The 17,165-nt window shown below is 41.5% G+C and overlaps 1 protein-coding gene across 3 annotated transcripts in view; it reads right to left on the reverse strand.

Annotated features, from left to right (window-relative positions):
* phactr2 (phosphatase and actin regulator 2) overlaps nucleotides 1-17,165 on the reverse strand; it is an 18,370-nt gene continuing 1,205 nt past the window's right edge. Inside the window, exons 2-13 of one of the 3 annotated variants that reach the window (XM_077614027.1) lie at nucleotides 16,711-16,846; nucleotides 7,375-7,566; nucleotides 7,247-7,321; nucleotides 7,008-7,145; nucleotides 4,762-5,281; nucleotides 4,192-4,367; nucleotides 3,957-4,113; nucleotides 3,693-3,748; nucleotides 3,490-3,551; nucleotides 3,225-3,362; nucleotides 2,710-2,786; nucleotides 1-1,927 (exon numbers count right to left, since the gene is read on the reverse strand). In XM_077614027.1, coding sequence (XP_077470153.1) covers nucleotides 1,912-1,927; nucleotides 2,710-2,786; nucleotides 3,225-3,362; nucleotides 3,490-3,551; nucleotides 3,693-3,748; nucleotides 3,957-4,113; nucleotides 4,192-4,367; nucleotides 4,762-5,281; nucleotides 7,008-7,145; nucleotides 7,247-7,321; nucleotides 7,375-7,566; nucleotides 16,711-16,846 — 1,743 coding nt within the window. In that variant the 3' untranslated portion in view covers nucleotides 1-1,911. Of the gene's footprint in view, nucleotides 1,928-2,709; nucleotides 2,787-3,224; nucleotides 3,363-3,489; nucleotides 3,552-3,692; nucleotides 3,749-3,956; nucleotides 4,114-4,191; nucleotides 4,368-4,761; nucleotides 5,282-7,007; nucleotides 7,146-7,246; nucleotides 7,322-7,374; nucleotides 7,567-11,104; nucleotides 11,535-14,407; nucleotides 14,494-16,710; nucleotides 16,847-17,165 lie in introns of those variants that run through there. The other 2 variants (XM_077614029.1, XM_077614028.1) reach the window with 2 other exon arrangements.

Raw genomic sequence — 17,165 nt, forward strand, 5'->3', positions numbered from 1 at the left:
TTTAAAACATTGAGGGCATTGTTGTATTGGGGCGTAAAATGGACTCTTTATGCACATGCTCCATATACAATTTGTACAAAATCATTATTATACAATATATGATAAAGATTGCAAAGGAATCCTCAATACTGTTGAACTGTACACGACTTTAGGTTTACGCCTACGTAAAAAGCAGCAACGAGTCCCCGCCAGACCGTCCATTCATTTTAGCCACGCTACTATAGTAGCAGAAACATGACAAATGTTGTAATTTTTTACTGCTTTGAGATCTAAAAAGCTAAACAAAGTTTGCGGAATGATTAATCGAGGTCCATATTCCACTTTTTGGAAAGAGGAGTCAACTACAAAAGTATGTCGTCATAAAACGAAGGGAATTAGCATTTCGCTTGGAGTACTTTGGTTTTAGCTATGGCTAGTTTAGCATGGAGTTTTTGTCTATTTTCTAGATCAGGGGTGTCTAAACTTGAAATCTTGAAATCCGTCCACGGGCTCAGGATTAGAATCACATTAAAAAAATGTTTTTGTATAATGTACTTTGATGTTTAATGTATGCCAGCCTTCCCAGTTGAAATGGATTTGGTGCTTACAATTGTCAATTGCAGTGAATGACTAAGTATTACAATAATCCTGAGGACTGGGAATATTTTATGTATTTTTTTAATTTATTTTTTTAAAGAAAGACAACATTTTTGATTGAACTAGGATGGACTATTAATCGCAATTAACATTTTGAATTACTTGGCAGCAATTCCAATTTTATACATTTATTTTCCCTCAAATTTTCAGTGACAGCAAAAAAAGTCTAAATTAAAACCAAAATAGCTATTCATCAAATTGGATTTTTTTCCAGAAATGTATCAATGTAAAACAAAGCATTGAAATTCTACTAGGCCGTGTTTAAGTCACGCCCCCTATTTAGTGTTAAAGCTGAGAAATGCAACAGAACGTAGACTGAATTCAAGATTCTTTTGTGGGTCATACTCAATACAATTTTCACCATTTGCTACGGACCAATAAAAAGCGGGCACCGAGCCACGGGAGGGCCCGCCACCCATAGTTTGGACACCCCAGGTCTAGATTGATGAAGAACAATGGAAAAGACTGCAAAACAACAGCTAAAATGAGGCGTGCAGAAATCCAATCTTCCTCCAAAAAACCTTTGGGGGATACGAGCAGCATTGCGCACAAGCCATCAACTAAGTGACCGTAGCTAGCCGTAGCTTGATGAATGCGACGGCGCCGCGGGAAGCGAGACGACTCATCAGAATTTGAAACGACTGCGATAAAAACGCAGTCGTCGATCGACTTCCGCGTCCATAGAGGTGCAAAATCCCGTGGGCGTTAAAGTCGGAAGCGAGAATTTTTGCACAAATGACTTTTACAGAATCCTATTAGGCTTTTGGCACCGATACACTCTGTAAAGGAAAGCAAGAATGATTCAAAGTGAATAAAAATGTTAAAAAGTCCAACTTTCGAGAGCATCCTTAAAGCACTTCATACCACAAGAGCCGGTGACACAACGCCCTCTAGCGGCCCCATCGTTTCATGGTCCCGAATAGAAGAAAGCATTCCTTTTTTTTTGGGACGAAAACGAACCATTCTCTTGAGCCCCATTCGTACTCGTAATGGTGGCGCAATTTTACGCCTCGCAGAGGAAAATAAAAACCAAAGCATTTTTCGCTCCGCAATAAATAAACGGCACTTAACAAGACGCCGCTTTTCCTAGTATGCCAAGTACAGTATGTGCAATGAAGTTACAAGAGGGAGCCACGTGGAGAGCCTTAAGACAAACCTACATTTGGCGTCGGCGCGCGAGTTCGCGGGGTGGGCGGAGTCCCTCCGCTGACTGACAGCTGATTGTCTGACCCGCTTTTCTTTTTTTTTGGAGCTTTTCACATCGTCCTCTTGGCGCTAGGGCCGATGGAATCTAAAAAGGCACACAAAAGTGAAAAAATGTCAATTCTACAAGCTCGTTAGCGCGGCAATTTTCAATGTTTATTGAAATGAGCCCGCCGTATGTTGCTGCAATTAAGCTAAATGGTTTTGAAATATAATTATGAATGCATTATTGATATGATTAAATAGCTAATGACTTCTAAGATGTGTTCTTATAATATGCTTTGTGATTGGATTTGATTTTTTTTAAAGGAAGTATTGTTAAAAAAGAGAAATAGATTGAATTTAATTCATGTAAAATTAGACAATACAAGAGTGGCTTCCACTTACGAGTTTCAGTGTGGATTTTCACATTTTTATGAACTTAAAAAAATAAAATATTTATTTAGGTTTTTTTTTTTTTAAATTAATAGCAGAAAAAAAATCGCAAAGTAGTAAACCCTCGATAAGTGAAGAAGCGATAATCGAGGGATTACTGCACAGTTAGTAGGGGGCAGCGGGGGCGCCGGAGCCTATGCCAGCCAACAATGGGCAGTAGGCGAGGTAATCTCAGTCTATTCTTTCAAATAAATTAAAAACTAATTTGATTGCAAAAAGATAACCAGGGGAAGAAACAATATTTGATGACTGGAATTACCTGCAGTTAGTAAAATTCAACACAATTGAAATAAGACAGAATTTTCTGAAACAGACCATTTCTATAAGTAGTGATTTTAAAAGTTATTTCGGGTTAGTTAGCTTTTCCAGGAAAAGGTCTGCAGTGTAGCATTTACGTACGCCCTTAAAAAGGCAGGGGCCAAGCTTTGAGAGTACCTGGTAAACTGTTTACTGTCCTGGTGCACTTCCATCTCGGTGCTCTTGAACTCGTTGAGCTCCTTGCGGATGGCCGCCTGGAGCAAAGAACCACAACGAATACACACCAATGAAAACCAGTAAATGGCTACTTGGCCAAAGCGCATTCCCAGTGGAGTTGCCACGACCGAACGCTGGGGCGGCTCGAAGGCACTGGCGCCGTGTGAATCACATGGCTCGAATGCATTGAGATTGGAGCATAAAGGAGTGAGTGTGAGGTCAAGAGAATAATGAATTGCGCAAGTAGAATTTAGTTTCTTGTCTTAAAATTGCGTAACGGTCAATCCCATGGTGCTAAATGGAGGCCAAAAGTATTAAGGTTTAAGTTTGGCCAAAGCTATTTCACAATAAGGCCATGTAAGGGTTGGTTCACAGCGAAAGCGCATTTCTTTGCAAATCACTTGTACACAACAAACTAAATGTAATTGGAAAATGTGGTTGTCACGAATGGAATTATCAATAACGGGAAAGGACACCTTGTCAGCGGGAGTGAGTCGCGTCCACGGCTTGTCCGCCCGCCGGTCGTAGTCCTTGGCGTCCGTCACCTCCACGTATTCGTTGAAACGCAGGATTCGTCGAGCGATCAGTTCAGCCACCGTTGGACGCACGCTGAGCTGCGCAAAATGACCGTTTTACGCCTTACATAACAATTCAGCTCCATCTTTATAAACATATTTGGTTCAAGGAATCGATACATAGTTTCAATATAGTATTCCTTAAATATTTTATTTATTGGCTTACCTTTCTGGAAAGTTTGCGTTTAATCTCCTGCTTGGCTTCATGTTCCTCCACCTCATTCTTCTCTGCACGCAGACAAACAGCCGGGTTATTTTCAGCCTTTTACTTCTATGTACATTATACTACCATCCCAAGATCTTTTTGCGTCTTATTAAAAGGATTCCTCTACATATGTCAAAACATTTCATTTGTTTTTGATGACCTACGTCTGAGGATGTTTCTCTGCTCCAGCTCTTCTGTGGTTGGTCTTTGGCTCAAGCGCCTGAAAGAAGAAAAACCTTTCATTATGGCTCTTCAAATGAGCGAATCAGGTTCTCTAGACAACAATTCACGCTTTGGAGCCGACGGCCAAACGTAAACGAGCTGTGACAGTTGCTCGTCAAGTGACACGTTGATCCTGGACACTTCAAATGTGATCCGCCATTGCATGCTTCAATTCAGCGCCCTTTGGCGATGACTTGTCACCTCACCTAACGAGCTTTGAACCGATCTGCTGGCGGAGCTCGTGCCTCTCCGTCTCGGAGCTTCGCGGGAGGATGTTTTTCTCCTCCAGCTCCCTCTTGCTGGGGCGATTGCCAAGTTTGACGTTGAGGGTGTCCCTCCGCCGGATCTTGTTGGCCAGAGAACCTGCGGGAGGAAAAATTGCGTTCCGTCAGAACACGCGGACGGATAGACATTCGCCGACGGCCCAAGGGGGTTTCCTACTGTTGAGGTACTCGTCATCCTCTTCCTCCTCTTCGTCGTCTCGGTACAGGATGGGTCCGTCCGAGTCCGAGTCGCTGGCCTGGCTCTCCGCGGGCCGGTCGGGGATCACCGTCACCTCGGCATGTTGGATGTTTACGCTGGGCCCCTGGAAGGTTAGGGTGTCCGTGTCGACCGGGCTGCAAAACAGCGCACGTTTACAAAGTCTTAGTTTGTTGCAAAGTTGTCCTAAACATAAAAAAACTTCTGGTTTTTGCTCAACTGCTCATTTTAGTGGTGAATATTTACTTGATTTAAATTGTGAGCCCATCAAACGTTTTACTTTAAACTACTTTTTGGTCAGAGCTAGTGTGCTCTCAATGTAAATAGTATAGCATATGTATATTTTTAAAATTACTTTAAGTTGCCCGTGGAAAAACTTCCTGCAGACTTTCCCGGTAAGTCCATCGGACCTTAATTTACAATGACTTCTCCAAAATTGAAATGCTTAAGCCTCGGCGAGGTTCAGAAGACTGAGTGCTTCGGACTTGTAAAACCTCTCAGCTCGTAAAACTTCTCCGGCGATAAATTCACCTGGACGGAGTCGCCTGGACAATCTCCGTTTGCGTCTCTGCTACTTCCCGGCTCGTCCCGTCGTCATTCTTCTGTTGGCCGTCGTCCCGGACGAGCCCCTCTGTGAAAGAAGTGTCCTCAGTGTCAACGTTGACGTGCGGCGAGGGAACCGAAGGCTCGGGGGGAGCGTCTTCGAGGGGCTCTCGGCTTGCGGAAGAGACGCCGTTTGGAGTTTCGTCCGCCGGGGGATCTCCAGGAGCGACGGGGGTCTCCTCAACTTCGGAGTGGGGGACTTGAGGAGAGCTCACGGGGGCCTCCGAGGAGTTGACTTCCTCTGGCTGACCCGGGATCTCCGTGGTAGCCTCCTGAGAATCGACCGCTGCTTTGCGGCCGGTCCGGGCCGCGCTGCCTCGGCTCTGCGCCCCGACATCTTTGGCGTCTTTGGGGGTACGGGAGCGAGGAGGGACGGTGGAGGACGAGGTGGTGGTCGCGGAGGATTTCGTGGCGCTTCCTTGCGTCTTCTTTGGATGAGAGGACTTGGCTGAAAAGAAAAAATAAGGATGAATGTACAGATGTACACACTGCAGAGCTTGATTTAGCTTAGCAGGGATGCTAACTGATTTTTTTTAACATACATAAAAAGTCTCTCTCTTCATGCATGGGTTTTTTATTGTTGATCATTCGGAACCCGATTGTCTCAAAACTTGGTAGCTATGTAGTACAGGCCACTATGTTTTGATCCACGGAGGCAGATATGACTTTATTTTGTATCAGAGCTCATTAATTGTGGGCTAGCATGCCTGTAGGTCACGAGTTAGCCAGTTGAGTAAAGTGCGGCTGAATTCTTGCCTGTAGGTTGTGCTTTAGCCAGTAGAAGAAAGACTTCAGCCTATTAGAGCACGGGAGTGCTTGGATAAACCATATATTTTCTATCATCGGGGGTCTTAGAAATGGGGGATCTGCACCTTTCAACAGAGGAGGGTCATTTAGTCCTAAAACTTGGGATACGGTAACCATGTTTCCATTAATTAAAGTTTTTATTTTACTTTTATTAAAAGGTAACACGTCTTCCCAACGGATGGCGCATACGGCGACCAACTAAACCAACAAGTGTGCACTTTGAAACAAAGTTAAGATTGTCATGGTAGCAACAATGTAACCGCAACTAAAAATAACCTAAAAAGTTCATTAAGCACCATCTGTATCCTTAAAAATCTGGATATTAGGCCCATAATGAGGTTTTTAAAATAAGCACTACATACTTATCCTCGTTAAGGTCAGAACTTAAGAGAACAACTCCATCGCATCGACAATATTTGAAGTTTAGCATAAAAACTGAAACCAAAAATTGGGAAAAGAAGTCTAATCCATGCAGGCGTGCAAGAATGTCAAATTGGCTAAACTTACCAATCACCCGACTACTGTTGTTAGCGCCTCGCGGGTTAGTTTTGGCTTGAGCCCCAGAGCTCGACTTCCCGGAGGCTTTGGGAGCCTTTTTAGTGTTGGAGGAAGAGTCTCTGTGCCTCGCCGTGCCACCAGAGACACCGGCCGACTTGGAGGGAGCGGAGGGCGTGGAAGAGGGGGCGGCGCCGTGCTGCTTTTTAACTTGCGCATCCCGCGTGCGACCCTGACCCGCCCGGGCGACGGCTTTAGTGTTACGTTTTTCTGATGTGCGTGTGGGAAAAGGCCGGGAGAAGCATTTTACAAGAGGCAGGAGGACATACAGAGTAGAAGGAAGAAAAGGGAAATAGTGAATTGAGTGAGAAGCGTAGCACACAAAGGTAGCAAGTAATATTGGTAAAGATGAAAAGTACAGTGATGTTTAACATATTGCAATGAAGCGCAGTGACAAACGGAGCATGTAAAATGCTCAACATGTTCAGTTGATGCAGGTGGTGATTGGAACATTTATGGCTGCTAACATTTTGATTCTCTATTAATCCTTTAAAGTCAACAATTCACCTAAAATGATCTGATTTCATTTTAGCCTCCGATTTGTTGGGGTAGTTCTTCATGTAAGCAGAATAGCAAATTATGCTTAAGCAAAAATTTGATTTATCATTTAAAAACATTTGAACATTTTGCTGTTTAGCACCACAACAATATCAGAAGCAAGATTTTAATATTAGAATTATGATAAAAAACATTCCAATTCATTCCCATGGAGAAATTCTAAAAGATGATCATACTTTTCGCAATTAATCAGGAACCTTTGGTCCACACTTTCAATGCTAGAACACACTCATGATCCACTAGTCAGGACTCACCTGTATTGTTTTCAGTGTTGACGGGACCAGAAGGGTCTGTGGCGTGGGTCACCTTAGCTTCAATCTCCACTTTGACCTCCTCCGATGTGACGTCGGACGTGGCGTGACCGTTCTGGATTTCCCTAACGACGGGCTCATCTGCTCAAGACACATTAAGAAAGAAAAACTCATCAGTTTCAAGAAGAAGAAAAAAAGATTCCCCACCGGAACCCTGTCTACGGCGGTAGATGTCGAGCAACCTTGTTCCGGGACGAGCACTCCCTTCTTGATGAGCTCCTCTCTCGTCTGTCTCGTCGAGATTTTTCTCTCTAAAACTACAAGAAGGGAGGTTAAAGAATGTCGGTCTGGTGGCAAGGACATCGGTCACCTTTGGAGAGATCCTGGAACCTATCACTGCTCTTCTTCTTCCTCCACTTCCAGGGTTTGAAGAGTCTCCCCAGAGTGGAGAGCTTTCCCCGCTGCTGCTGTTGCCGGGACCCGGGCGCGTTGTGGCCGTCGGGACCGCCGTCCACCACCACGTCGCAGCTGGCCAGTGATGACGATTTCTCAAAACCATCAACTGGAAAAAAAGAGGAAAGAATACGCTATTGAAAACTCTTTGCACAGAAAATATAGCATGGGAACATAAAGGGTGTAAAAAAAACTTGATCAAATTTAGTGTAGAAGAAACCGGATTAATGGGATGAACTACAATCCCAATTCCAATAAAGTTGGTTTGTTGAATTGAACTGAATTCAAATTGAATTGAATCCTTTTATTGTCATCATACAAGTACAGTAATCCCTCGAATATTGCGGTTAATGTAGACCAAACAAGGCCGCGATAATTGAAAAATCGCAAAGTAGGGTCACCCCTATTATAACTTTTTTTTTTTCAGTGCTGAGTCCTAGTAGCAAAAGTGGCTTCCACTTATGACTCAGTGAGGATTTTCACATTTTTATGAACTTAAAAAATAACTAAATATATATTTTTTAAATTTAAAATAATTAATAGCAGAAAAAAATCGTAAAGTAGTGAATTCACGATAAGCGAGGGATTACTGTGTAATGACATTTAAAGCTTTCACCACAAAGTAGATATAAAATAACAACAACAAACAGACTAATAAATTGGTAAAGATAAGTAGTCACAAAATAAATAAGTAGGGAAGTGAACAAACAACAACAAACAAACTGATAAATAACGCATACATAATAATCTCTAAATAAGTAGTCAAAATAATAAATAAGTAGTAGTCAACATGGATAAGTAGTCAACATTGAATAAGTGGTCAATTAAATAAGTAGGTACAAAGTGACTAAAGTGGAAAGCAGTAAGCAATCATTTTTCAAATTGTGTTCAACCTATTTGAAAACAATGCAAAGGCAAGAAGTTTGCAAAAAAGGATTATAACTTGAATTTGATGGCTGGGTAGAAAGGGAGCTTCTCTGAATTACTCAGTCTTTCAAAAGCAAAGATTGGCCGTCAAAATCTCCCTTTTTTTTACTCAAAAGAAGGCAATTTAAGTCGCTTTAGGGCGAGACTTCGGTGTCCTTTTTAGGCCTCATACTCGGGAACGAGCTAAGAAGGAAGAGAAATGGGAAAGGGTGGTGCTTCCTTCCTCCCTGGTGTGTCACCAGGTGGTGGGTTGTCATGGGGGGGTTGGAAAAACCATGGACTACAAACAGGAAGAAGGCTGAGGAAAGCGTAGATAACAAAAAAGTAGGTCACAGAACGGGCACTAAAACTTCACGGACGAATCCCTCGTTCAACAATAAAGTCATCTTAAGCTTTTTTATCTGAAGGTTATGTTCCACATTTTGTCGTGTTGTGAACGAGATAGAATCACTTCCCTTTCCTTTCGGTTGCAGATTCTTTTGAGAATTTCCCAACAGAATTAGGTAAGCCATCGTGCAGTACAAGTCGATTTCCAAACAAAAAAAGAGAACTACATACTCAGCATAAACACACCCTGCATATTAAAATACTTTTCTTTATATAAGCATGGAGGTTATAAAGAAGGTCATTAAACAATGCAAAGCTTAGTACATTTGTACTGTGGGAGGTTTGATTTCAGGCAAACTATTCATGACGTAAATGATGTACAACGGGGCTACAAATTATTGGGAACGTTGTTTTGGAAGTTTATACAGTTATGAAATGAGCTGTCATAAATATCAAGATCCTTGAAAGAGTTACAAGTGCTGTTATTGTTGAAATTGGGGGTTTAAATAAGGTAATTACCACAGGGATCCATTAAATCCACACATTTCCACAGTGGTTAAATCGGCTTGTTTTTCCTCACGTGGCGCAACATACCTCGTCAAACCGCGTCGTTCTGAGGCGATGGCGTGTAGCCCGTTTCGAAACACGAGCGTGCGAAACACTGGAAGCATTCAAGTGGCATTGGTAAACAGGAAAACTGCCCCGAGCTCCCCAAGAACTTAAAAAACCGATCAAGTCTTGTTTTTGGTTTTTAGCAGTTACGTCAACTAATGATAATCCTGACTAAGGCCTTTCTTTGTAAAGTTTTGTGCTGGTGTGGATTACCATAAATTCCTACCAGGTACAAAAACATGTTGGTCAACGTGTTGTTATTTATCATTTTTGCTACGATTTTAGATGATTACGATTTATTTATTGAATTTACAGGACCTAAAAGCGAATGGAGTAGCTTAAGAAAACGATGTGAAATGAGATTTAGTGTATCGCTCAACCCTTAATGGATGCATGGATACTCCAGAGACCTATCAATTTCAGCAAGACATTAAAAAGTAGATCCATTTTCTATATCGCTTACCCACATTGGAGCCTATCCCAGAAAATTTCAGGTGAGAGCCCTAATACATCCTGGACTGATAGACATCATATACGCACAAAGACAAGCATTCAACTTGATGGACAGTTCAGCGTTTTTCATAATCCTATTGTGTATATTGTCGGAATGTGGGAGACAGCTGAAATACACACAGCAAAACAAACCAAAGTTGATGAAAAACTCTTTTCTATCACGCTTATTTGAGTTGATTCCACAGGCTGTAGCCTGTGGGATAAACTCAAATAAGCGTGATAGAAAAGAGAGTTTTTCATCAACTTTGGTTTGTTTTCTGTGTGTAGTTCAGGACTGGTCGCCAGGCAATTATAGTTCACCTACAGTACAAACAAACAAGAACCCACTCACAAAAATTGAATGTATAAACCTGAGGTCATTGTTTTTCCACTGCGAGAGGAAACAAAACGACAGCATGGCGGATGAGTGGTTGGCACGGCGCCCTCGCAGTTCTGGAGTCCTGGGTTCAAATCCAGGTCGTCCACCTGTGTGGAGTTTGCATGTTCTCCTGTATGGGTTTTCTCCGGGTACTCCGGTTTCCTCCCACATTCCAAAAACATGCATGGTAGGCTGATTGGACACTAAATTGACACTAGGTATGTGTGTGAGTGTAAGTGGTTGTCCGTCTCTTTGTGCCATGCCCGCTGGGATAGGCTCCAGCACCCCCTGCGGCCCTAATGGGAATAAAGCAGTTCAGAAAATGAGTGAATAGAAAACCAAATCCGTTAACTTTGAAATAATTTGAGTCGTTGTGTGTGATGGATGAACACAAATTTGGACATACATTCGGTTAGATGGATATATCGCGATTAAATCGCGATTTGTGCCAAACTTCAGCTGCAGTCTGGGTCACATTTTCTTTGAAGCTTCACAGGAAGAAGATGTTTGCTTTGAAAAGTGTCTATCAAGTCCAACAGGTTCCTCTGTGTAGGTTGTAGCGCTAAACTGTGTACTTTGATGAGGAGCCAACGACAAAAATGTAGTCACTCACCCTTTCCTAAATGTGGTATTAGTAGCCAGTCGAGTCAACTTTTTTTTTTAAACAACTCGTCTATATCAATGGGCGTGTGCCCGAACGGTGTCAAGTTAACTAAATAAACGACACGTGTAGTGGCGTTGTTTTGACAGCTTTTTAGCTAGCACGAACGCTAGCTTGAATTTACCGCCGTATGCTAATTCAGACTAGCGAACTCGAACCGAAGAAAGTCGGTTAAATGGCGCTCTTCGCTAAGTGTAGGAAGGAATTAAAAAAAAGATAGCGGAATGTACGCGAGGAGAAAATACTCACTAGTCGCTGTGTGAGAAACGGCAGACACAGCGGTCTGGCCCATGTTCCGCTTCACCGGCGGAGCTCCGGTGGAGGAGGGTGCCCTCCTCAATCTTTAACCCGGAATCACCGCTCCCTATCGCCGCATAAATCCAATACGCGGCCTCCGTGAGAGTTCATGTCTCCTGGAGAGGAAACTTTTTTGTTGTGCTTGGTCGATGGACGGTTATTCGACTCGACTGTGCTCTACTTGGTCGTAACTTCCCCCTTCCTTCCGCCCCGGTATTGCTCTCCTCCTCCTCTGTCGTGGTGGATGCTTTTCATTCCTAAAGTCAGATTAGAGGCGCTAATGTCGCCCAAAGGTGAAGGTTGACAACTTTTAGGCACGGACACTTTACGTTGAATATAGCGGAAGACATGGGAAAAGGCATCGGAAACTACTTTTAACCCTGATATTTACATGGGCGGATCTAAAGTGTCTTATTAAAGGGGCATGTGCCACCCCGTGGCAACCCGTGCCACCCTGGTAGACCAGCTGGTGGATATAAAACGTTTTAATACAAAAAGGATCATTAATTTAATATTTTTTATACCCTGGATTGGTCGGAAACTGTGACGAACAACCATTCACGCACACACTCTTACCTAAGGTTTTAAGAGGTATGTTTTGGGGATGTGGGAGGAAACCAGAGTATCCAAAGAATACCCATGTATTGTACCCGCAATTGTGGAGAAACAGCAAATTTAACAAAAGGAAAATATTTGATTTAATCTATTTATTTGTGTTTATCTGTCAGGGATATTTTAAAAAGATGTTTTAGACCTACCAGGACTTCATCTGTTTTTATTTTAATGTCCTGGATCATATCAATGTAGTTTCAATTCCTTTCCATGGGAGAAAATTATATTTCATCCAAATAACTTGATCGCAGAATAAATTAAATTTGTGAGTCAAGTGTTAAATAACTGAGTCGCAAGGTCAATATATGTCAATTTCATTTCCAGTGTTGTATCCGTTCATTAGTTCCACTTTAGCACGTAACAAAACTTGATAGAAAAGTTTAAAAATAGGAAAAAATAATATGAGAGGGGAGTTCCATTTCGTGTTTGATGTATTTTTTCAACAGTCTTAATACAAATAAAGCAAAGTGTTTTGCAACATGACCTAAGGCTGGCTAACGTGGTTGGTCACACGCTCCTGCTTTCAGCTGATAAAAAAAGCAAATAAACAGCAGTGACTTCAGCCTCTGTGTGTGTATGTGTGTGTGTGTATTTGTGTTCTGTCATCACTGTTGACAGGGTGTGGAGTTGAAACCTTGCAGATCCCAACCATAAATGACTTTAACTTGCTTCACCTTTCTACTGAGATCATTAGTGCCTTCTAGTGGGGGAACAGCGCCACAAAAATACCACCACCATCAGTCAAAGCACATTAGCAAACCCTAATTGTAATTATGACGACAAAATAGCCATTAAACAAAGTGATTTAAAATGGGCCAGCCACCCAGGAGCTTTTATTATTTTTTAATTATTATTTTGCAAGTCAGCAGTGTGGAATAGACTTAAAACACAGCTTTCGCCCCCCCTCATTCAATCGGACGAGGAAAGGGCTGAAAGGAAAAAAGGCCGTCATCAAATATTCAAAAGGTGGCCTCAGCGGAACAAGGGGCTAATAATTGTTTAAGTGCTGCTTTTCAGAGGCTCCGCCCCCTACCTTGACTGAATTCATGAAACCTGGCCAGCCTAATTGGATCGTAGGTTGGAGTTGTGAGCGATTATGTACGTTTGTGGCTTTTAAAATGTTTATTTTGGATCACAACTAAGCCACTTTTGCTGGACTGGTTACTGTCATGTTTCATGCTCTTCCCATCGACCCCTGCCGACTGGCCTGCAACCCGATCTCCTGTTTGTTGTATACTGTTTGGCGCGAGCTATAATGCTAAAATGTTGCCCGGATTAAATCAATAGCTGACATCCTGCCAGACGGGCGGCTGGAGAGTCCGAGCGAAGGGCTTCCAATCGAGAGGGAGAGTCGGCGACGGGCTTTGGTCGAGTAGCGATTGGTAACCGGTGCTTAATAAAGCCACCCCCCAAAAAAAATCATGCTAGGCTAGCTTGTTGAACACTATAAATGACCATGAGTGATTTGTGGTCTGTCTCATTGTGCCCTGCGATTGGCTAGCCACCAATTTAAGGGTGCACTTCCCAGATTATCACTGCAGCCCTAACACGCCGCATTTAAAGGGATTGAAAGGATCCGTTTTGATTGGCAGCGAATGGAATCAGTTGTGATCGCAGCCCAAAAAAGTGCAATTGGGGTTAACCCCGCCTAGAAAAAAACTGCAAATACTTTCGCTTCCAGTTGCTTTTTGATGGGTAAATTACTGACCAGTGTATACGTACAAACCACGCCCACTATGCTGTGCATATGGCGAACTGTAAAACACACTCACTATTTTAATTATTGCAATAAATAAGGTTTTCAATATGAAAATAATAAAGATGAATGTGGAAATATTTTAAAAAATAAAATAAAAGTCGCATTTCTTAATCAGAACAAAGAAGAACAAAACAAAATGGTTGGTTACACCTAACCATAACTAACTGTGGAACACTCTTTAAACAGGAATAATTGCTAAAATGAGAATAAACCATCTTGGCATTTCTTTAAAAGTCCCCACGCAATTACTGTGGCTGAAGATTGGCGAGAAACGATCAAGATCGCAGGATGACCTGACCACCTGAACATTGTTGATTTCAACGAGCCTTGACATCCCCCGCTCGCTGCACTGATCATTAACTTGAAGGTCAGTCAAGTTGATCATCTGTTTACCCACCCATTTTTTAAACCCGAAGTCAGCACACCAATAGGCACAATTCTTCCAACGGGGGAACGCAATTATTTGTCTTCTCGGGGAGACGCAAAACTACGAACAATGATTACAATAAATTAAACATCACCAATTTTACTTGAACACACTAATTTATCCACTACCAACTCCAACCTGGAACACATAACCATATTAGGAATAATAGCAATGCCCCAAAACTACAACTTTAAACGACACAAATCGCAAACCTCTGCTTAAATGAAACCAAACAATCCTTCGCCGTCCACCATGTTATAAATATTCCAAAAGAACATATTATCCAGCCAATACATGACATGGAAAAATGTCATAAAATCAATGCTGTGTCATCAAGTTGACATTTGAACAAATTAGCTGTTTTTAAAGATACGGTGCAAATGACAGCAATTAAAAAGTGATCAGACGACAAAACGGCAACTAAACGTATGCTTACAAATGGATAAAAAAAACTCACCATCATTTTCCATGTCTTGACCCAGGGATTATTATCAGCAATACGAGCGGATCCTCGCCTCTTCCCGACATATCGCCCTCCCCCCCTCACCCCTCGCTCCTCCCACCTGCCTCCCTCCTTCATGCATTAATACTTGATGTTTGTTTCCATCTCAGATCCCCGAGCCGCCTCTCTCCTGACGAGGCCACATCACCACCGTGACGCAAAAACATGCAAATTAAGAAAGAAAAGCTCATTCACAATCATGATTTATGGCCACTTGTAATCAGCGTTTAGCAAAAAGACAAAGTTCAGCTTCTATCTATGGTGCAATTAGCGTAAACGCGGTGTAAAGAGCAAGAATAGCCGTACAATCGAGTCAAAACCGTCAACCGGTAGTACCAGTGTCGCATGACGGCTTACAAAAGCAAGTGGAAATAGTTGATGGCAACTTTTTTCGCAAGGTGCCGTACGTGTTTTCCACTTGTCAGGAAATAACAATACTTAAAATAAAACAAAAATACATGAAAACAAATAAAACCTTGAAAAACACGATCTTTTTCACTCGATTCCGGTTTTCCAAAAAATGCCGTGATCAGACATCCCAAACATATACGTATATATATATTTTTTATTTTTATTTTTTTTATTTTTATTTTTTTGTTGTTTTTTTGTTTTGTTTTTGTTTTTTCCTGTTTTTTTGTTTAATTTTTTTTTTTTTTTTTTGGGACTATAAGTTATACGCCAAAGAATACACAAGAGGGAATATATATATATATATATATATATATATATATATATATATATATACATATAAGTGACATTTTTTGAAAGGATTTTTAAAATTTGATCAAAAATCAAGAACAAACACACTTTAGGAGTAAAATGGAGAACAACAAGCTAAATGACATTTATTAATATAACAATTTTTCATAACTACAGCCTAAAAAAACAACATCAAAGCCTGTTTGTGGTCAGTGAGAAAAAAACATATTATAATGAAAAAAGTACAATTTATAGTCCAGAAAATCCTTTTTAAATTCATAACATAATTGAAAATTATTGTTTACTGTTCATTTTCCCACTCTGGTTATTAAGTTTTAAGGACCTCAGATGAGCCATAATCATTTCAATAATGTGTAAACATCAATTACACACACAATGGCGTGTGTGTTGTTCTTCCACAGGTTTTTTTTATTCCTTTAATTTCCTGTCCTTTACAAGAGTGAATTTAACGAAGCAAGCACTAAAAAGGGAGCAATCTCTCCATAGCCTCATCCAACTTGATTATTTTTTATGTTTTTATTTGTGAGCTGGAGGCAACGTGCGTGCAATTAAAACACCTGCAACCGTTTAAATGGCTTTTCAATAGATTTCCATCACTTTTACATTTTTCCAAAAAAGGTCTTGCGTGCATTTAAGCTATTCTAAGGCCCACCATTAAAAAAAAGAAGACATCTAACAAGTGCTTATTGTCAACTCAAAAGCTGTCTAATCTGGTCTATTTCGAGAAGTGAGCTGACACGCCCCCTTCTCTTCTAATTTCCTCATCTGTGCTCTCTTCCTCCTTAATTATTTGGCCTACTCTCTTATTTTTTTGCAGTTTCAAGTCATATTTGTAGGAAAATCAAAGTTAAACAAGACTCTATACACATTTACATCTTATATATATATGAAAATATACTAGATGTTTGACAATTTCAACTGGGCTTAGCATGCTTTGGCTCTTAGGCTCCGCCTCCAATTGCAATGACATTACAGCGCCTTCTCTGTTTTATCCAAAATTCCAAAGGATTTATTTTATAACAAGTATATTCCTTAGTTTAGTATCCACACATCGTTTTAGTATACATTTAAAAAAAAATAAGTCACATGGTTTTCATATACATTTTTTTTTAACTTGAGAAGCTCAGCCCGACCCGAACCCGAAATAATGATTGACATTTTAATTCAGGATTCGGGCTCGAGATCTTACCTCTACAACCCGATTGGTCCCCTCTCCCAATTGTAATTAATAGACGAGCATATAAATGGGCGTGTCCATTTGGAGGACAGAACGTTATGTTTTGACGGGAGGAGGCCAATGAGTGAACGTGATTACGGATAGGAAATTAAGCAAAATGTAGTCGCCATCACACAAATCACAACCATCAGCGTTTGCGACGCCCTCGTTGAAAAACAATATGACCTCTCAGCGGACCACTTCCAGCTCGCGGACCGCACCTTTGACACCCCTTCTTTAAACGACACATACCAAAGATACACAGAGAAATATAGCAAAGTAGTGTGTGGCTTTTTGCATGATTTGAGGTGTGTTTTCTTACCCGCGAGAGCTCCTCGGAGCCTCCAAAGGATTTTGGCGGCGAAGCCCGAGGTGTCGCTGTGGGAGCGGAACCTGGACTGGGGAGGGAAGGCCTTGAGCTCGGAAAGGGTGTCCTCCTCTTCATCTCCCATGGCGGCCTACAGCACCCCCAAGTTGAAGGAAAACGTTGAGAAAAATTGCCACGTGAAACGAACAGGAAGACTCGAACGCCTACACCTTCCTTTCTCGATCGACTTGTTCAAACTTGACTGTGCGTGTGGGTGTATATTTGTGAGAGTGTGTTTCCTCCCGTGTTGGTTGACGCCCTCCCAAGATCGCAGGTTGTTTTGGTGTGTAACAGCAAATTCAAACCTGTTCTGTTCACTTTTTTTTGTTTTTTTAAACATTGGAACATGCGCACAAACTGGAATGAGCCATTCGCAGTCATGCTGATTTAGTGTATGCCAAAGTTTACAT

Source organism: Stigmatopora argus, chromosome 11 (genome assembly GCF_051989625.1).
Source record: "Stigmatopora argus isolate UIUO_Sarg chromosome 11, RoL_Sarg_1.0, whole genome shotgun sequence".
Lineage (NCBI taxonomy): Eukaryota > Metazoa > Chordata > Actinopteri > Syngnathiformes > Syngnathidae > Stigmatopora > Stigmatopora argus.